The 22,170-nt window shown below is 45.5% G+C and overlaps 1 protein-coding gene across 1 annotated transcript; it reads left to right on the forward strand.

Moving 5' to 3' along the window:
* Nucleotides 1-302: 302 nt before the first annotated feature.
* Nucleotides 303-21,228, forward strand: T265_04818 (hypothetical protein; the record flags this gene model as incomplete). The annotated part of the gene is made up of 12 exons (XM_009169656.1): nucleotides 303-406; nucleotides 444-504; nucleotides 2,536-2,699; nucleotides 2,973-3,039; nucleotides 5,761-5,884; nucleotides 7,727-7,872; nucleotides 7,983-8,121; nucleotides 10,216-10,326; nucleotides 13,204-13,439; nucleotides 14,823-15,003; nucleotides 20,048-20,293; nucleotides 21,047-21,228. The coding sequence occupies 12 exons, from the start codon at nucleotides 303-305 to the stop codon at nucleotides 21,226-21,228; spliced, it is 1,761 nt and encodes a 586-aa protein (XP_009167920.1).
* Between the last annotated feature and the right edge of the window lie 942 nt (nucleotides 21,229-22,170).

The raw sequence follows: 22,170 nt of genomic DNA on the forward strand, positions 1-22,170 counted from the left end.
TGGCTGGGGACTTCCTCATGCAGTTGTGGCAGTTTCAGTGTTCATCATAATCGACAGCACGACATCAATGTTCACTACCTATAATGTTACTGGAAGCATCTATTCAACTTATATGATTAGGTGTTCAACCTGTTTTTTAAGCTAAAAGAACAGTTCATTATGCTCTTTTTCCGTAAGGAATTGTTTCTAGAAAATTCAACAGATTTGTGACACTGAAGAACCATTTTTGACTGCTGATATTCAAGCTGCAACCAACCTCCAGTTTTCCGAGTTCTATTCGCATTCACGCTCCCTATTCAATTATGTTTGTTCCAGTAATGCACCATTTGCATTTGGGCGTTGTTCCTATGTGCGCGTTGACCTCATTCTGCCTAATGGTTATCTGCTTCTGCTGCAAGCGATCCAGGTGGGTTAATTTTGTATTCCGTTGCTAACCAATTCAGCTGGACAAACGTACGAAAACGTACTCGTGAGCGTGTAGTGTCTGGCGGCAGCTTGTTCCTCGTAAGTTTGCATGTCGCTCCTGCTCGTCTTTTTTGTAAAATCGGGTTGTCAGTGGTGCTGTCCAATGCTTGTATACGTGTTGTTGGTCGATCTCTATTGTCCTACTACATCAGTGGCTCGCCAGCGTCTTATGGGCAAACGGTCATGCAGTTTGTTTCTCGAGTTTCAACCACCTCATTTTTTGACGCTAGTGAATCATTCCTACTTTGTTCACCATTTTATATGAAATCACAATGATTATATCGTTTCATTTTGGAGATAATAAATTTAGATGTTTCGGCTTCAGGGTTCATTGTACAAAGTAAGGTCGATCCACAGTACAAAGTAGTGCATCAATATTCCATTGCTGTATTCTTATTGAGAACCGTCAGCAATGAGCATCTGTTGAATCCGAATCCTTGGGCGGGAGTGGAACGATGCACCTTTGAGCTTTGGTGGGTGATTAGCCGCATGATAACACGTCAATCTGTGCTACACAGCATAGGATCGATCTGGTTTTAGCTCATCAGGTGATCGTTTTTCGAGGGACTAGGAAGCTCTCTTTTCGGAACATGTTACTTATGTTTTGTTATCAGCAAAGTGCTTTCCAAGTTTGCTTCTCATCCAGCTAAATGAAGTCGATTTTTGCTGCCATGCCCGCTCAATGCCTCAATGTGAGTATAATCAAAAGTGTACGTTTCTCTTCACTTCAATCATCTGCATCTGTCTCTCCACAGTCAATCAATTGACACATTAATTCAGTATCCACAAGTTAGTTATGCCTTCGGTACGCCGCTGCCCTCTCATCGTTCGTGCCCTTTTTTGATGCTTATGGAACCTTTGTGAAACTGAACACCACAGAACTTTTCGGACAGGATAAAAAAAACTTGCCACATGTACCAAAAGCCTGAAAATGATGAAATTTACCATGACTGCTACGGCAAGTTCATCATATTTAGGTAACAGCCCGTGTGATCAAATACACGAACGCTTTTTTTATCCCGGTCCTAGAGAAACAGGGGAGAGATCATAGAAGAGGGGGAAATGCAATCGTAAGTTGATCGAGAAGTGATAACACGCTCGACTCGCACGTCAGATATCCAGCGTTCAAACTCCGATACCAGCAATGGTATGCACTGCTGTTGAGCCGTATTAAGAGCGGAACTCGGGTCCAGTGCTTCCCACCTTTGGCTTGCGCTCACTAGAATAATGGCGTTCGTACAGGAAGAAAGTCGTTCAAACGAGAGTGGTGTGAACGTGAATTCTAGAAATTCCGAAACCACCTACAGACCCGTGACGGAGGCGGAGAGGCGATTTGCGCACCTCCATAACCCATTGAGTTATACTGAGTAGTGCACATGTGGAATTCACAGAGCCTTTGAAACCAGGGTAGAGGTCTGATCCTCCATGCTGGGAGTTGGAATATATCAGGCGATTCGCTTTCTAAGAGTGCTGGCTACTCTGAGGGTCGTACATCCATCACTGATGCCTTGTGGTTGGGCTTTTGAGCCATAGGCTTGGTTGAGGACACTGATCGCCTTTCTGACTAGGTGTAGACGCCCTGCCAGTATCCAAACCTACGCACCACCCTGAGTTGTACGTCAGCGAAGCATTAATGTTCTCATTTGGTGTTGCTGTCAGTGATGACCTACAACAATTTGTATTTTAAACAGGCTCAAGTAATAACAACAAAAAAGGTTGTTATAAAACACAACAGGTTTCTTTAAAAATCAATTGGGACCCCAAAGGCCATTCAGTTGTCATGTGAAACGTGACATTTCACCGATGTTTTTAGTAGATATCTTCAATCGAACCTGACCACTTTGATCAAACCCAGTGGAGTCCCTATTGTGGAACCATAATATAAATGTGCGGTTTGACAGTTTAGACAGCTAGAAAAAAATACGGGCTTTCTTTAGAGCATCTGTAGTGGAAGAAATGGGTAAGAAGAATAGTATTTTTCTAGAGGTTTCTTGTATAAATTACTTAATATCTTGGCGAACATCGACATTATGTCGTTTCACCACATACGGCATTTGTTTCCTATCACAGACCATGGATAACCCAAACTCGGAAGTATCTTGTTGTCCACATCCATTCCTCCCACCCTCCATTTATGATATTGGGCCTGACGGGATCAGTGTCACAGAAAATGTTCATGGTGGTCTGGATACACCTACTTCCCTTGGTCCCCAACCTATGACTGCTTTAATGCGGTAAGTGATAGTCACTGGATTATATGCCAGAAGCCTGTCATTGCGAAAGATCGGATAAGAATTTCGTTCCAAATGAGAAGGGACACATGAGTAGCAAGCCTCTTAAGAGCCATTTAAAAATTAACGAGTCAGTCACTCCTGACCAGCACACGTCCTATATGATGCTGGTCATACTGAAGCTTCTGCAGGTCACTGTGCTCTCTATATTTTGTTTTTTTGTACTTTTCATAACTTATTTAGCCAACTGGTTTCCCTCTCATTCTGTTTTACCAGACAAGAAAGCTGCTCTCATCGAAATTGCGAGCTTCCACCAGTCCCTGATGGATCAGATCCGAAACCAGTAAGTCGTTTTAGATAAATACGCATTGAAACGCACAACTAACCGTAACAAAGACAATTGCGGAGTCTCGCACTCGTTACCTACGTTTATCCAACGATCTTCGTCGCAATAACTCGTCCTCTTCAATTTTGTACAAGACTTGAGAAAGGTCCTTTCCAACTGCACAGTACTTACACATTCATACGCTCGGTGTTACCAGTATGTCCATCCATGCCGTTCCCTTACCGGCATAAGAGATGACGATGGCATTCAGAACTCAACGCTCCTAAAAGTGTGAGTCAGGGAAGCTGAACAAAGTCCTTCAGAAAACAAACACTTAAAGGAATGTTCACCGTTTATAGTGAAATAGTAGGAATGAGTCGGCCATATCTTCCGCCAACTTTGAAAAAAAGTCTGATCTCAGGGCAGTCAAGTTTCTGTAGCTTTTTCATGTTGAAACTTGGCATGTGTTTTATTGCTGTCCCAGACGTGATGTGACCAGTTTTCGCTAGTTTATCCGTGTTCAAACTTCGGGACATTAAGCTCTGGGGTACAGATTGAGGATTGCTGGTCAATCCATCGGGAGCTGAGTGTACTTGGCAGCTGGAGTTATATAGCCTAGGAATACAGGCTAGTGCGCTATTCTATCTTCAAGTCCATGGACCATGCATAATGTAGAATGTTGATCTTGCGTGATCACGTTTGTCTTTCGTTTTTCTTTCCAAACTACTTTACTACCGAAGTAATGGGACACGGTCGCGTTTGCGAGTACAGCGCCACGTCTACTTGGCGGAGGACAGAGGACCAAAAGGAACCATGGCGCACACATTAGTCAATAGTGCTAGGCATTCTGTTTGCACATGAAATTTGCGTGCAGATAACAGTCTTGAATATTTTTTGACACCGTGATCAGTACATCAAGTTTTGAAGTACATCCGTCTTAAATGTTGTCATATACTTTTGATTAGCCCGGCTCCTCCGAACTTGATTTGGAATTTTGGATAGTCGGAGAATTTTAACGGAGGTTTCATCCAACAAGTGAAGCCAATATACGCTGAAAAGCCGAGAAGCACTGCACGGCTGTTTCATCCTTATTGGGAATCATCAACAGTGCCCATTTCACGAAACTCCAAGGGGTCTCGAACGCGTAACTTTCTGACCTGCAGTTTGAACGCTTAACCGTTTGGCAACGAGCAGCCGATCCGCAGCCATCATCCGCATGTGCTTTGTGCGACAGCTGTCAAGAGAAACAATTAAAGAAATCTGTCAAAAAAGAGCATGCTTACCCTCAGAAAAATTCAACATGTTGGCGCCATACAAGCGTGTTTCGCTCCAACAAACGAGACAGTTATTGCCAACGAGCAGCCGATCCGCAGCCATCATCCGCATGTGCTTTGTGCGACAGCTGTCAAGAGAAACAATTAAAGAAATCTGTCAAAAAAGAGCATGCTTACCCTCAGAAAAATTCAACATGTTGGCGCCATACAAGCGTGTTTCGCTCCAACAAACGAGAACAGTTATTGCCGATCGACCGCTGTTTCACCTGCTCCCTGTTTGATCCTGTTCTGGACCTGATGGTGCTGTAAAAACCTAACTCTAGGTTTCATCCAGAAACATGGCCAATCTCGATATCGTTGGCTTCCGCTCGTTTCACCCTATCGGCTACGTGATGGTCTCGTAACTGCGATAAAATAAATTAATGAGTTGTAAAATATCGGTTGAAAATTGCGAATCTTGACTATGCTCCAACCAAGGTTACCCGTTATTGTCAGCCGAAAATCGTTACAATAACTCGGAGTTGCTTGCGATTCTTTTACCGCAAACGCAAAAGCCTGTTGCGATTTTGGGAACATTCTCAATTCAATTGCAGTCAAAATCGACCGCACTCGGTTGCATCAGTGACGCTTTTTCAGGAAGCTTTTGCGCTTGTAAAACGCAGTGGATAGGGATAAGATTTTATAATTACGAGCATGAAATCTTACGCGGTTTTATGTACCACAGTCATTTGGTTTCAAAGATACCAATATCGAAATATGGTCTACGGCCATATAGCGCAAGTGTTAATCTGTGCCGATAGCGGTCGGTCCATTTCCCAATCTTATTGGGTGCCACTTCACCTTTTTTTACATTGGAGAAGCTATCCTTCACGTGTCATCGAATTCTCACGTTTATGATGTTTATGACGTTTATTTCGACAAATACTGTCATTTGCATACGCATACGGTTTTCGACGAGCGACTCAACTGAATCCAGCTAATTCTCTCTTATGGTAATCCGTTTCAAATGAATATGATGTATCAGGCTGCCTCCTCTTTCAGTTGGTACGATATTTGAGATACCGCAATACGCAATATGGGTAGCACGCTACCCATAGGGTCTCCGACAGCCCATGACCGGCTTTGCTCTTCGGGTACAAGTAGAACATAAGGTTGCAGGCTACTCGGCGACTGCATCTACCTGATGAGTCCCAAGAAAGACAAAACCGGTCGTGGGCTGCTGTTGCTTTTTCAGCAACCTTTTAGGTAGTGTGTTATCGCTTGGATTCTCCCGCACTATCCTTATTGTTCCAGAACTCCTTCTGGTGGTTGCACCACAAAATCCATGGACTGGGCCTGAAAAAGGACGAGACCCGCAGTTGGCTGACCCAGGCTTTTCATCAATCTTACAGTCGTCACATCAAGACGAAAGTGAATTTTTCATAGGTTGTTCATAGACACCTTTATCTCCTTTATCATTTTTCAGGTTCACCATCCCTCTGCCAAGATGCCTCTACAACATGCAGTTATAGATGAGCAACAATCCGAGTCAGATGGGCTGTACGCGAGCGTTGGTCATTCTGGTTCGACCGCGATTCGTGACAGCGCAGGTTAGTCAACAACCCATATAGTGGGTTGTTTCAGTCATTGTCAAATCATTCTCTTCGTCTGCTTGTGAATGTTGCCGTCTCGTTGGTAGACTGTAGTATAATGACAGGGTAACTTTGAGGACGGAACATTTCACCTTGATCCGTTCCATCTCAGGCCGGTAGTGTCGAGCGGTGTCACCAATACTTGTTTCCTCTATCGAACATCGGTTGAGCTGTTAATTTGTTCGCGAGGCAGAGTCGGAGTACCCCTTAGCTTTGAGTTGTGTGAGACCTCAGCTTCAACTGACTGAAGCAGATACTAGTACAGTGATACGTTGATTTCTCATTGCCGGTAGACTTTGTGGAACCAGAGACTCAAGTTCATATCGAGAGTGTCGCAAATTCGAGATATTCCAAAAATCTTACTCTGCCTCAGTGTAAGTAGCGTGGGACAGTTTGACAAAACTGACCTCGATTTTGCCCTCTCGTCTCGATGTAGTCTCGTGAATCACAGGTAGCCACTCCCTATTTCGAGCATCCGTTAGATTGATTTTAAAGATTATTCACACGCTCAAGCTTCCACTGACGCCTCTAGACAAAGTTCTCAGACGCTTTTCGGAAAGGCGAGCTAACCTAACAGAGCACACCGTAAACACCATTTTTCTCACGTTACTGCACGTCTCTGGTCGATTCCCAGGCAGGTTTGCTTCACTAGAGATATGTACAGTCTGTGTCCGGTTATTCGCTCTCCAAATGCTGACGCATCAAACAAGTATGATAAGTGACCAGCGCTCGATGTTCACTGAAGAGCCCAATACCAAACTGACGGTGACATCAGTTTGGAGCTTTTTAAGGTAGTTGGCTGCATTGTTTTTCTACGTCGATTTGACGTGGCCACTCTTTCTGCTGGCCAGAAGCTCGAGTTAATTTTTTCTACACTATTGCGTGGTCTGAGTCCATCTGAGTATCCCTGCTGTCTTACGTTGAACCATGCCATCAACGTCCACTCTTAGTACGGTCTTTCCGTGTCAAGTTTTCTGCTGTGGACTGTGTGTTAGGAAGAAAGCGGTCGTCTGCGGCATTGAAAGGAAAGACTAGTCAACTACGGACGGTAATCGGTTCATGCGCCTAGAATCCCTTCACCGGTATCCCTCTCTGTGAGGGTGTCTCTTTCTAACGAGAAGAGGCTACCAGCGTGTTATGTCTTGATGGATGGTAGTGCAACTCTTTATCGGTCCCTTGGCTTCCTTGCTCCGCCCACTATGGTATATCAAAACGCACGGTAGCTCTACACAGCCCTTTATGGAGACGAAAGAAAATCATTACAACTGTATATATATAGGGTAGTCACAGAGTGTTCCACAAGGTCGTGCCAGAATGTCCGTGAGGGGGTGAGAACCGTCGAGTCAAGGTGCTTGACTCGGATTGGCTGGCATTCTGACCAATCAGGGCACGCCCACGTCTGGCCCGTGTCCTGCACGTGACACATGCATCCAAATGATGTGATGTTCGGTTATTAGGGACGGCTGGCCCCCGAACACAGCGCACCTGTCCAACGAGTGCATTTACGTCGGAAGCAGCTGTCTTCTGGGGAATTGAGCGAGGCCTAGCTACTAGTGTCACTACTAGTGCGCACTGATGATGTCTCCTCGTATGGTGACGAAACGTTTGCAAGCCAATTGCCAAGCTCGGCGAACAGATCAACCGCCACCTGATCAACAACCAATAAACTCACCCGAGCTACCAATATTTCAACAAATTACCAACCTGTTGTTTTCCATTTTAAACGCACATCGCGCACCGAATTGTATCTAGATCTCGTAAAACGCCAACGTGGACTAATCTTGTGTTCTCTTTTACCAGTTCCTCACAGGACAAGCGTTGTGGACTCTGTTCATGCGCCATACTACTCTAGTGTCAGTAGTATGATTGCTCCCAATGAATATGGAGATACCTCAGAAGATTCGGTTCTGAGGTTCCACTCACATCCTACTCCACAGACATCTCAGGTAAATTTATTGGATTAAATTTCAGAGGTCATCTGTGCATTTTTTTCACTTATACGATTCAGTGCCACCGTAATTCTAGCCTGTGACAGTCAGTTTTCTTTACTTTTTAGATAGACAATCTGTATGCTCGTGTTAAACCCCGTTTTGAGAGAGCTCCTGTTAGTGGACGGCTTCCTCGAGAGCCCAATGCTCCGTTCGTCCATGCACAGACAAGTGCTCCTGGCTGTTCCTCCGCCGGTCCTGAAAGTTGTGAGTTTCCAGTTGTATGCCTGCCTTATATAGTTGGCGTGCCCACTGATATATTACGGTGATTACTTACGTCTAATGTTCGTTGTAATGAACACAGTCTTCTCGCAACAATGGAACTGTGGTCATCGTCGTTTAGCTGTAACACCCTTTCGGTGTCTAGGCGTCATGCCCCCGATAGAAACACGCGGGCTGAGATACTGCCGCGTTGCTCGAGCCTATACAGCAGGTTGGGTTTTAAGCAAGGACCTCTCGGTTGGTGAGTTCGCGTCTTCATCACTGATTTTTCTTGAGTGAAATGACAAAAGGATTTTGTTGTGTCTTGTATGAACGGTAGTGCAACTCTGTATCGGTCCCTTGGCTTCCTGCTCCGCCCATTATGGTATATCAAAATGCACGGTAGCTCTACACTGTCCTTTATGGGGACAAAGGAAAATTGTTACAACTTTATTTATGGGGTAGTCACAGATTGTTCCACAAGGTCGTGCCGGAATCTCCGTGAGGGGGCGAGAAACGTCGAGTCAAGCATGCTCGACTCGGATTGGCTGGCATCCTGACCAATCGGGGCATGCCGCCGTTTGGCCCGTGTCCTGCACGTGACACACCCGTCCAAATGATGTGATGTTCGGTTATTAGGGACGGCTGGCCTCCGGACCGATTCATTTATCCAAAGCGTCATCGGAGTCCTGGTCGCCGGATGAAGGGTGTGTGAGAATAGGTTTTGTGTGACAGCCATCTGTGTGACAGTCATCTGAGAGCCATGGTGGTGATGAGCCAAAAACGAGAGCAATGTTATTGCGCACAAGCAATATTTTGTTATGATTTCTCGTCTACAACTGCAGCTAGATGAGGCTTCCATTGATGTGTGTTCAATTAGTCGGGTAAGAAACCAACTGGCATATATTATCCTATTTTTCAATGCAAGTAGTATCTCAAAATCATTGGCTGTTGGTCTGTTCGCCGATCTTGGCCTTGCAAACGTTTAGTCACCATACCAGGAGACATCATCAGTGAGCAGTTGGGCGCAGTTTTGCTAACGCTTCATTAGCATTCAAGTAGACTTCATTGATGCGTTGCGTGGAAATGCGTTATTGTTCTGCATGCACGGGTCGACGTAGGATCCAGCCATCCAGTTAGCTCAAATGGTAGAGCGCTTGCTTACCATGCAAGGGGTACTGGGGTCGATGCTCAGGTACTCCAGCCATGTCCCGTTTCAAGGGCGAGGTAGCTCAGTGGTTAGAGCACGAATTTTATGACCGGAAGCTCCGTAGTTCAAACCTGACCCCTTCGTCTCGACGTTTCCTGGCTAGGTTTGGACAACCTGCCAGCATCCCGGCTCTCGTGCTTCCTGCTTCCCAGTCACCCAGGTTGACCTTGACAGACCATCTTGACAACCACCAACCCAACGCTACGCACTACTACGCTCCACAATAACGCACTGATGATGTCACCTCGATTGGTGATGAAACGTTTGCAATCAAATTGCCCAGCTAAGCGAACAAGCAAACGACCAGACCACTGGTTGTTAGGGCGGGCATTCCTGTTGTCTTTTTGACCGCCCTATTTCCTCATTGGTGGGTTTCGGGCATCCTTGAAACGATCTACTCCCTTCCACCTGTCAGCAAACGTGTTGAGAAGATTGAAGCCGAATCAGAACACAATATATAACAGTGGATAATTTCTAATCAAACTGTACAACGTCAAGGTAGAGGACTATGGTCTTCGTTTGAGTCACCATTCTATCCAAGGCTATAACGTTAAATGAGGTCGATGATTCAGATACTCGGTTTGAAGTGCGTTTCGCCACCTGCAAGGTTAGGAATACCGCGTTTTCCCACTGGTTGCCGTCTGATCCAAACCGAAAAACGTGAATGAAACCTGGGCGGTTCCACCGTAACTAGTCAGGGGATTCATTGCAACTTCAAACGGCGACATGATGTCAGGCTGCACGTCGTAGTGAAGTTTGAGATAATGGCAGGACCGCGGACGGAGTCCTTAGTTGCTCCTTACTCACTTAGCTTTCTATTTCTTAAAAGTGCTATGGATTCTCAACCGGCTGTGAGTTATTTCTCAGTAGTCTCACTGTTTTCCCCGTAGCACAACCCCCACTGCCGGAACGAGGCTACGATCAATGTGAAATCGGTTTGGTCAACAGGAATCGTACATTTCGTACTTATTTCGGGTCTGGTAATCATAGTGGGACAGTGGGTAAGTTGACCGTTTATTTACTGAAGTTGCTGATCTTTCGTTTCGTTCGTTCCTTTTTCCAGTGGAAAGACACACGTAGGTCGTTCATTGATGCACGGCAGTGAAGCATCGGTGTTGAACACTGATGTCATGCTGTCGATGATGATGATGATGATGATTCATTGATATGCATACGATTGTGGATTGTTCGCTCCTACAGAGTTTTAAACGTATATATGGTCGTGCGATTCATTTCAGTACTTCATTGCAAATTTTCTGAGACCTCCAGGTAACCTTCGTCAAACTGCAGTTGTTGACGCGCGTTACTTTGTTTGCTTCGTGGTTTGGCTTCTGTCACAGGGTACAGACGTTTTCAACCGAACTTCCCCATTCCTGACTTGAGGGTGCTGATTCAACTTTCAGTTCGGTTGCCCTTCTCGTCGGAAACTCGGACATAGTGAAGTAGTGGTACAACTCGCTTTCAGTTTTTCGGACAAGGTGACTGAGTTATTGTTGTCATTTTTATATCCAGATTGCCTGAATGAGTGTCCGGCGGCGTAGGCAAGTTGGAATGATTATGGTAGACTAGCACTAAGACCCTTCCCCATCCATTTTATTCTTCCTAATAAGGTTTTCAAATAAACCATGCTTCTGTGGAAGCGAAGCATCAGTGTTGAACACTGATTTTATGCTTCAACGGTGCCCTATGGAATTACCCTACTTAAGTCTATCCATCGTCACTGGTTCTTGAGGACCAAGGTGGGCTTTGTTCTGGCTGAGGTCGCGTTGACCATATCTCGAGACGTTCGAATGCACTGCTCCTTCCGAAGACCAACAAGGGTCGTTTCCTGTGATTTACAAACCGCTTTCGATTCAGTCAATCGTCAAAATCTATGGCAGACCGGCCGCGAAATTGCAATACTTTAGCCTATGTTCAGTTATTGTGCTGAACCAAAAATTCTTGCTGACCACAATGGTATACCTGACGCTGTCTTTAGTGAATATTAAACAGCGAACAGAATCTCATCCAGAATGTCGTTGATCTGTGCGTAGCCAAAGGTACTGGAGGGTTTGTAGGGTATATATTTGCGAAACTTTCATGTTCGAATGTCCCTTTCCTTACAGCAATGACTGACATTTCTTTTAACTTTGAAACGTACATCCACATTTCTCGGATCGACTTCTGGAGATTTTTTCAGAATCAGCTTTGAAATTGAACATAGTAATCGCTCCTTCAGAAGCATCTGTTGAGGAGAATCGAGGCCTACCTGCCCTTATTGTTTTAATCGCACTAGAGCCCCTTCGAACTGCCTGGATTCTTGTCGTAGACTTGTTCTGGGCTGCTCTGCGGAAATTCATATCGGGAGTTCGGCTTATTGCTTTGGTCGCGCACCTCCCTTATTGGTCCTAAGCCTACCGTTCTGCTCGGTATTGGGTATCAAAAGACACGAGACAAAGTGAGCCCACTAAAGCTAACTACCACAGACTTCTCTGTGTGGTCGCGCTAGAATCTTTGTGATCGGGCGAGGTTCGCCATGTTGTGCAGCACATGGCTCTAGTTGATCAATGTTACGGTTTACAGTTATGAGGCTTTTCTGGCTTTGTAGTCGGTTCACCGCACATTCGTCCAACCAAAGTAGTGTTCAATGATTCCGGGAGACTGGAAACATTCTTAATCAAGGCTTTGTCAAATCCTCTTGACAAAACCCTCCACAAATCTTCAACCAAACTACAGCGAACTACATCCACTTCTGTCATTCCACTTCCACAAAACCATCTGCACCACAGCATAGCAGTGAATGGGATCTCTTCAGCAGGAGCTACATGGTATCAGGTCTCTTGAGAATATTTCTTGTGATGCAGAGGACGTCTCATCGCACTTGCCATTAGTTACCGTTCACTGTACACGTGTGCCTTTCTCCATCTATGACGTACATATCAATTTTCGAATCAGTACCTAAACCAGGGGAAAACCACCTAAAAGGGGCTTTGTAACATTATACCTACTGTACATTCACTATCTATTTAAGGGTGAGCTTGCCCTATCACTGTATCAGCTGATCACGGTTGACGATCGATCCGCATGACTCAGCACCTCTGTATGGTCGTGATCGATTGATCTCGAAAACGGATAGTTCTATTCGGATTTGTGGGCCACAAAAATGCTGCACTGCTGCCGCGATGTTAGTTTTCCCACCAATACGAACACCTTGAAGCCCTGTTGTTTGGCTGACGGTCCATCGATCACCCTTCTAGCGATTTGGCCAAATCCTGATTTAAAACCATTAAAAGAGGACGTGAATCAGCTCTGAATGATTGCGAAGATCAAATTAACTTGGAGATCCAAAGACCATCCGGGCCCTTCGTCTGCCTTCTAACTATTGACTCTTTAGGTAATGTCATGTGAACTACGTAACTGAAGAATGTCGACTCGACACTCCGTCTGGGTGGAAGTTAATGGCACTGTAAATCAGCGACCCTAAACGATAGTGTCCAACCGTCAAAACGGAAGTCTCCTGTTTGAGTAAACGCGTTCGTGAGTTGTGCGCTGTTGGTATCCTTCAGCATCGATTGTCCACACTCGCAGAGTGAAATCCCAAGTTAAAATGAACATAAGACTCGAGATGATTCAGTGGTTAAGGCATCAGCTTACAGACCGGAAAGTCCCTTACTCTAACCCAACCTCAGCATTGCGACTGTTTCCGTCTAGGATTGGGCAACCTGGCAGTATTGTAATCCTCGTACCTCCTTCCGTTGACATGGCGGCTAAGGACCGAAAGGGTGCTTCAGCCGCACGGTGGACGAATCATTACTGTCACTGTACAATTCCTGAATGCATGATCACTTAGCGGTTTGTTAACCATCCTTATTTTCGCTTACATTTTTCACGTCTTCCAGGGCCTTCATCTACGAGTTCGAACCAGCTCAATGTTCGCAGTGTCTTTTTTCCCGCGACTACCCAGCACAATGTTGTGCCATTGCCATTCATCTCCCCACCTCCCGAACCATTGCCAGATGGGAACAATTACGGCAAAATAAGTGTACGTGAATCATTGGCAAGTTTACGAGCCCGGAAAGCTTTTCCCATTCTCGAAATGAGTCCCTTTGGAGAGCACCCACCCCCCAATATTACGGTTAGTTCTTTTGCACATGTTGAGCAGTCTCATTTCAATTCTGTTGCTCATAATTTAATGACAGATGTTGAAATTGCCTAAAAATTCTCTTCGTGTTTGGTGACCTTGAAGATGTCCAAATCGGTCCAGCTGCATGTGGTACCTCTCGTGTCAGGTATCCTGGCAACAACACAGTAGGGAGCTGAGGACTACTCATCAGGTTAGAAATTTCTCGATTCTTCTGGGACCACTACGTTATTGATAAATCACTCGGAAGTTGGGCGAACAGCTTCTCGGAACGCACCTTGTTTACCGTTGCTTGTGACCAACCCTAAACAACCCAGAAATAGTATCCGTATTTTCTCAAACAGTCGATATATCTACTCTGTCAATCAATAGTTTCGTAGTACCTATCTCTTGTAAGCTTATGCAGTTTAACTGCAGAGCTTGGTTTAATCAAGTACAGCGTCTCAGGTCTCAAAGTCGCTTAACTGCCTTCATGAAGAGACTGGACCTTATCGTAGTGTGACGGTTTATGCACCTCCGCGACCCATTGAGCTATACTGGGGGGTGTCCGCGTGACACCCCCAGAGTCTCTCGTACCAGATTTGTCAATGGTTAGAAGTCTGATCAGCATAGTCTGCTGGCCCTTCATGTTTTGCGTTGGAACATGTGTGGCGACTTTTTCTGTAAAAAGTTTGGTTTTCAAGAGAGAACGTCGAAAATGTACATTGTTTAAGCTGAAGACACTTTGGTATTCTTACACTCCAGAGTGTGCTCGAGTAGAATTCGACACCATTAGTGGCATCTCCGATTGAGTACGGAGAAACACTGTGGGTTACATCAGTAAAAACAGGTCTCACCGATGGCCTCTTTTTTAATCATTCAGACGTTATCTACCAGTGGATTGTCATAATCCCGAGGGCGCCATCATAGGCAGCATTAGTATCAGATGACGGCTGGCACCTACTTGGCACATCATGCTACCCAATGTACTTTTTAGGTGAACAAGCTTCCCACGAATTTACTGGTGTCATTCCACGTTATCCATCGGGCAAGAACTTCGATGATCGAATTCTCAGATCATTCTATCACAGCTCGCGTGATCGTAGGGCAATGATGCTTGCAGTGATGTCCTGGATGGCACAACCTGATGAAATTTGTGCAGTAAATTCGCTCATCGGACACAGTTTTCAGTAGAAAATTGAAAAAGCTTAACATCAATGAACTAGTATGGTCATTGCTACTAATTCATGGCTCTTATGTCATCAATCTCCCTCACTCTCGTCGAGGGAGGTTGAAACCGGTTAAACTGAGCACCAGTATTTGCTGCTTGCCAAGTCTTTTTTCTCACTGGCTCCTCTCATGCGCTTCATTGTTTTCTTTTCAAATTTACCCGTGAAGCTCACTGGACAATCGGAATATGAACATGTTTCTGGTTCTGCGAGTGATACTAATAACTCTACGTACGAATTCACTCCGCAACCTACCGTATACAGTGGAGTTAGAGCGTTCGAAGCCTACGCCACCCACGGTGATATCCAGGATGAACAACATTTGAGTGATGCATATGCCGAACTTCCTGGTATGTGTGTGTCTGCGCGCGTGTGTGGTATTTTATAATTAATCTCCATGCAACTTTGACCACGGTCTAAGGAACCTGTAGAATGACTCCTATCAGCTTCTGTTCTTTTTTTGGTAACCCGTCCATTGAAGTGCGGCTCGAGCCTTCAGTTAAACTTAGCTATTCCATATAAAGCAATAACGGGACAGCATAGATACTGAAACATTCAGACCGTGAAGATAAGTTAGAGTCCGTTGGCGAATTTTCTTCCAAGCGCCTTCAAGCACACTTAACCGAATTTTAAACGTGGGCAGTTATTCCTAAACAGCAATCGAATGCCGTTTGCTCTTGGTAATCCCGCCGTGATGTAATCCGATGCATAATCACCACAGTTCCATCTCATCCTAAACGCTGTGCACTTTACGGCAGCTGACAAGAAGAAGTGCAACTTTGTCCGGTTAAAACGACCGTGGTAGGATCAGATGACCAGTTAGCTCGTGGCATCTCAGCTTGATCTTTTAGGAAGTTGTGCATTTCGAGAAATACACTCATTTGCAAATCAATTTGGTTTTCACGAGAGACTCATAAACGAGAGATTCAGTTGAGTCTCTCGTGAAAACCAAATTNTGAGTGTATTTCTCGAAAACAGTGCAATTTGGGTTCAAGTAGATCATAAGGTTGACGGAAACTCGAGGACTGCGCCTACCTGATGAGCCCCAAGAAGGGCGAAACCGGTTGTGGTCGAGTTTTCAGCAACCTTGAGAGTAGCTTCCTTTATGAAAAGTTGTGCACTTGTTTTGTCTAATTGCCGAGCTGAGTCTCCCAGACCTGCAGTCGATTTGTGTCAAGGAACTTAGTATGCTGCTACACGGACAACGGTCACTTCTTTGTAAACTTCATTTGTAAACCCGACGATGAAGTCTAGCACAGCCAATGTGGACACGAAATGTCTTCGTGGACTAACAACTACACTTTGCCGGTATGGAGGATGGATAGCCGTAGGGAGTTCGAGAACTTTTCCATTAGTGCTTGCGACAATTATCGGCCTTGAGTGTGATTTTAAGGTTATCCATAGGTCGAATTTCAAGGCAACCAGGTGGGCAACCTTAACATAAACGAAAACAAACCAGGTTTTCTATGCTTAAAGCAAATGCTCGTCTTCAATCCATAGAAACACCATCAGGCCACTGTTCCACCGATTATCCCTGGGCATTATCACCTCTCTGTAGTCAATTCATATATGTCGTTCAGCTGTAGCACCCTTTCGGTGCCTAGCTCCCATGCCATCCGAAGGCTGCACGGGGGGTTGGATCTGCCACGTTGCCTAAGCCTAGACAGGGGAGGGCGAGAGCCAGAAGTCGGGTTCGAACCACGGACATTCCGGTCAGTAACTTCGCGCTCTAACCACTGAGCCATCTGGGACACATTCATTCTAAAGTGTATTCAGTTACCGTGTCCGACAGTTGCGTGGGCATAATACAGCCTCATGGCTTGTCCGACGACAGAGACGTGGGCATTCCATTTCATCGTGATCGGCGAAACTTCCGTGTACCAAACACCGACTAAGGGCATTATTTGGAAACGATTTTCACTGTGTAAATCAACACTGTTCCGATCCATATCGGTATATGCAATTTTCTCCGAAACCGTTGCTTTAAAATGTTGCGTTTCTCCGAATGTATGCTCGAATAAAAAGCAATTTCATTTGAATTTGGTTCAATTAATCTCATATTCGCAATTTTTGGCGCACGTTCAGTTTTACAGTTGCACTGCTATGATTCAGAAATTGGCGGCTGTCCGGCTTTCATCCTTCGCAGCATTTGAGAAGGCGTAAATGAATACCAATTAATCTCATATTCGCAATTTTTGGCGCACGTTCAGTTTTACAGTTGCACTGCTATGATTCAGAAATTGGCGGCTGTCCGGCTTTCATCCTTCGCAGCATTTGAGAAGGCGTTAAATGAATACATGAGGGATAACCATGTGGCATTTGTGCGTGCAGCGGACAAGAAAGCACTAACGCTGTTTTGCGTTACGGGTGGGTGCGTTACTAATGCCGCACGTCACCCCCGAGACCAAGCGAAGAGAAGCGAAGCGAATGAGAAGAAGCTAGTAAGTTGAGCGCATTCGCTAATGACAAACAGTACGCGAAGCGTCGGTTGCCTAGTTCAGTGCTCCATCTGTGAACGGAAATCGGAAGAATGACCTTTCAGTGAACCAAATATCTTTCCACGGATACCCGTCTCCATATTAGGGGATGGCGGCCTGTTGTGAGTGTTGTACTGAATGATGGAACGCACATAACTTCACCAATACGACTAACTTTTATGCGACCAGTGCCTGTTGCTTTTGTTTCGCTTTGTAGCCGGATACTGAGAGTGTCGAGTCACTGAATCCAGCGAATGCAGATCACCGGTCTGGTAATTAATGTCAGTACAGGCCAGTTTTACCTCATTTTCTTTCCTACCAGTGCGCTACTGGTGTGGTTCCTGCCTGATGATGAAAGGCTGAAAAGTGCCCATGACGTCATCCCACAGACTAATTACCATCATCCTTCATCCACCCATTCTCCTATACAGTTTCAGGGGGCGTGATGGCACAAGTGGTTAGAGCGCCTCTCGACTTCCCCTGTCTAGGCTTGGGCAACCTGGCAGTATCCCCGCTCTCCTGCTTCCTTCCGGTGGCATGGCAGGTAGGCACCGGAAGGGTGTTACAGCTGAACGGTTCTCGAAGGGCTATACGGTTTCAAGGGTCTAACTCGGTTTTGCAGATGTGTGTGACAATGGTTGTACGAAACCCAAATCCCTGACGTTTTGTGGGATGCCCCACATCACGGGCGAGACAGACCACTGATGTTCTTTAACCCGGTTGTGACGCCAGATATCCGCCGTAGACCCTAATGGTAGTGCAAGAAAGCTCCACGAAGAGCAGTTGTACATACGTTCATCAACAAAGGCTACGCAATCCGTATGAGTACTTCGGCAGGAGCTGAGATAGCCAGGCCAGGCCTGATTTTTAAGCCTTTTCATTTGGTCATACTGAAGCTTTTGCAGCTATCCTTTACCTCCAACATCTTCCCTGGAAAAGAAGCGTAATTTTGTAGGCATGAGATGAATTAGAGTTTATCAAATTACTGAATTCTGTTCATATTCACACCACTCTCCTGTTCTGGCGAGTGCACACCATAAGGAAGCACTGGACTCGATTTTAGCTTTTTTATTAGAGCTCATCAGCGGTGCATATCCAATGGCCGTGCTGGGATTTGAACTCCGCATCTTCGAATGACGACCCAGTAAGTGTCCTGGTTGGGGCGATCGATTGACCCACCAGTCAGGACTGAATTCGGTTTGCTCGCCTCGAACTTTATTGCAGCACTGTAGTTTCCTTTGGCACACAAGCAAAACCATTATCCCATATTCTGAACGTGCTGAGTTGCTGGACTGGTGTTTCACTTTAATGGCTAACCGAGAAAACGTCGGCTTTTTTTGTTATCCTCGGACGCCAACATATAAGTGATGAAAAATTGTTCTTATCTTTTCGATACACGTGATTTAATTTCGGTAACCAACCTACCTTGAGTTTTCAGCGTGTATATGAAATGCTGCTTCTCTAACCGTTTTAATGGGAATTCCTGGACACAAATGCTGTTGGAAAAAGCACTAGTGAAGGCGTCATCATCAGTCCTCTTACAGGATGTGTGCATGTATGGATGTCGTCCAGGCGTCACATGAATCGCATATCTGCCGTCTGAATCAACGCTGTTACACTGTTATAGTCTGATCTTGGGTGGTGCGCGTTTCTTTATAAGTGGTCACGTGGTGCATTAATAGTAACAGTTGGGCGACAGTGGATGTTGTCCGTTTGAGCTTATATCCAGCTGGGGAATCGCCTTTTCGTAGGGGGTGGGTGGGTACTGTGCTCATCTGTAGGACCATCAAGATGTCCATAGGGAATCAGTTAAACACATCTACAGTGACCAACCGTCCATTGTAGCCACATTTGGTCGATCCCGTTAACTTCGTTCCCTACGATAACCATCTGTTTGCCCAACTCCGAATTAGGCATCAAAACGTACTCATCTCGGTCAAATCGCTGCAGCTTTTGGTGTTGGGTCGCCCCTGTTGCACAGCCGAACACTTGCTTTCTATCTTGCTGTGCATTGACTGGTACCGGCCCACACAAGGTACAGTTCTGAGACGAAAATCTGAAGACGTCTCATTGCTGCTGCTAGCAGAGGTCACTTCTCCCATATGTATAACAAAGCAGCATGATACATACGTCCCTCAAAATTCAGGGATATGCTGCTTTCCAAGTGGTTGGAGCGCAGATTTACTGATCGGGAGGTTTGTGGTTCGAACCCTCCGTCGATTTCCCCTGTCTATGCTTGGGCAACCTGTCAGTATCCCAGCCCTCGTGCTTCCTTCTGGTTGCATGGCAGTTAGACACCGAAATGGTGCTATAGTAGAACCCAGCTCTAGAAGTTTTTTACAGTAGCTATCTGAAGATCGGTGTTCCAAATAGATCCTAGAATTAATGTGCCTCGTCGATCATAAACTTGCATAAGAATGGAGAAAGTTGACATCCTTCTGCAGTACGGTTTTGGTACAGAAGCTTTTGGAAAGCCTTCCATTTGGTCTCACAAGCCTGCAAGTCTGGGAATAGGATGAGTTTATCGTATTGACAATAGCCTGCAGGATTCCTTACTGAGCAAACATACTAAGAATAACAGACCGGTCAACAGAGCAACAATAGCTTGGAAATAGCTTCCCCCGCATCAGAAGCCGCCTCACGGTATCCACATTCTATGAACGATCACATTTTATGGATAAACTTGAGCGCAATGCAGATCACGGTCGAACCTTCTGTTAAGCCGTTCTCGCGTACAACGGACTGTGTATTTCTGGTTTCCCGATCGATGTTTGTCTACCGAAACCGTTTCAACAGTTTATTCTCGGGCGAATGTGGGTTACCTGAAGTGTTTCTTCATGCACCGCTCCTCACGAGTATGTCTACCCTATCGCAAATTTGATCCTCGTGTAAATGTAACAGTGACTTGTATTTACAGATACAGTTGCCGCTCCAGACGCTGGTCCCAGTGAAAACAATCAAATCTCCACAAGGCTACAAAACACAGCACACGTATCCAACACTTTGACGACAAATACGTTGGAACCACATCTTCAACGTGACAGTGTTTCTCACCAGTTGGCTACGCCAGTAACAGTCGACTCGCGGCAACTCCGTTCAACCCCTCTCCATGCTTCCCGTATCCTGGCCGAAATGAAGGCGTTTCGCCATATGGATAGTGAGGGTAAGTAGCTTATTGCGGAAGCGTTTTCTTCCTAGATTACATCCTGCGAGCGCTGGTTTGTCTTGGACGTGCTCTGTCTAGCTATATATGAGCTCTCAGAACACTCTAGACCAGATAAATGAGTATTATTATCGCTATCAATGGTCCCCAGTTCAAAACGTGTTAGTTATGGTGGTTGCAGGCTAGTTACCAGCACTTTGAGAAGCTTGTCCATTTCCGTTCCACTTATCTTCGTGAACTCGCACGTTGTACATGTTCCGTATTTTGTATATCTATTTACTGTATACAATACGGTATCGTACACCATTCGGTGTTCCTCTTATGGCTGTATAGTCATGCTGGCGCTGAAAATGTCTGAGAAACGATAGGGCGAACTCCATCTTGCTGACTGTTATTAACTACTTCTATAGTTTGGATGTTTTGGCGATAACTGGGCTCGAACCACTAATAAGGGCAGTTACTTTTTCCTGATGTTTTGACAAATGGCCATATGTAGAATACTTCGACGTACTCAGGAAAGCCCACTTGGGTGACGCGCAAAATCACAAGCCAGCAATTGTGGATTCTTGAGATTTATCAAAAGATGCGGTATTACATGTATAAAATACGTAATAAAAGGGGTACAAATCTCAAATTATAGTGGCTTCCGTCTGTATATCTCTGGTTGCTGGACCATCGGGAGTCTTGAGCACGACTGTCCTGACACACCCATCAAATCCAGGTATAGTGGCTGTTATAATTCCTTTCGACCAGGTATCGCGCGTGTGTTGCTCTCCAAGCATCAATACCAGATCACCCACTCTTATGTTTCTTCTGAGAGTCGTTCATTTATGTCGCGATTGAAGCAGTGGAAGGTATTCTCTCAGCCAGCGGCGCCAAAACATGTCGGCCATCAATTGACTCTGTCTCCACTGCCCAGTATATCGGTGCCGTAGTCCTGGGTCTTCGTCAATAGGGACGAATGATACTCGTGGTAGCAATAGATGGTTCGGGGTCAATACATAAATGTTTTCAGGATCATCTAGCACAGGGACCAATGGGCGATTGTTCAGTATTCGTTCTACTTCCGTTAGATATGTTATCAGCGATTCTTCTGTTAACACCTACTCCCGAGAAACTGCGCTTAGAACACGTCGAATCGATCGTGTCATCCTCTCCCAGATGTCACCTCTGTGGCTAGCATAAGGGGGCTTAAAGTACCAGTCTACTTGTCGTCGTGACATATCGTCCTTCACTTTGTTGCAATCCAACGTCTTCAAGAGTTGTTTCAACTCCGTTTCTGCCCCAACAAAATTGGTGCCCCTATCACTGTACACTTCCTTTGGAGTTCCTCATCGATTGATGAATCCAAAAAACGCCATGAAAAATGAATCGATGGATAGCGAATAAGACACTATACGTATCGCACGGGTCTGTAAACATGTAAACATACAGCCATACCGCTTCCTCGTGATACGACCTTCGCGAGTTTGAAACGGTCCGAAGTAGACGCCTGTCGCTGCAAATGGGTATTCTGGCCTTACTCGGGCAACTGGGAGATCCGCCATTAATTGTTCGGCTGGGACAGCTTACCTTACTTTGCATCCCATGCACCCCCTGTTGATTCGCTTGACAGCTGTGGTGGCACCTAAGATCCAATACCGTTGTCGTATAGCTGGTAGAGTATGTGAAGTGCCCATATGACATTCCAATTCATGATAATGATTAATTATGCCTCGCGTTACTTGGTGATCTCCTGGGAGGATTATAGGGTGCTTTGTGGATTCTGGCAGAGCGCTATTGCCCAGTCGACCACCCACACATAGCAAGCCATTGAGAAGGATTGGATGTAACTTGTAAATCGACGATTTCCTATATAACCCTTTACATGGCTTCGA

The sequence above is a fragment of the Opisthorchis viverrini genome (assembly GCF_000715545.1).
Source record: "Opisthorchis viverrini unplaced genomic scaffold opera_v5_83, whole genome shotgun sequence".
NCBI lineage: Eukaryota > Metazoa > Platyhelminthes > Trematoda > Opisthorchiida > Opisthorchiidae > Opisthorchis > Opisthorchis viverrini.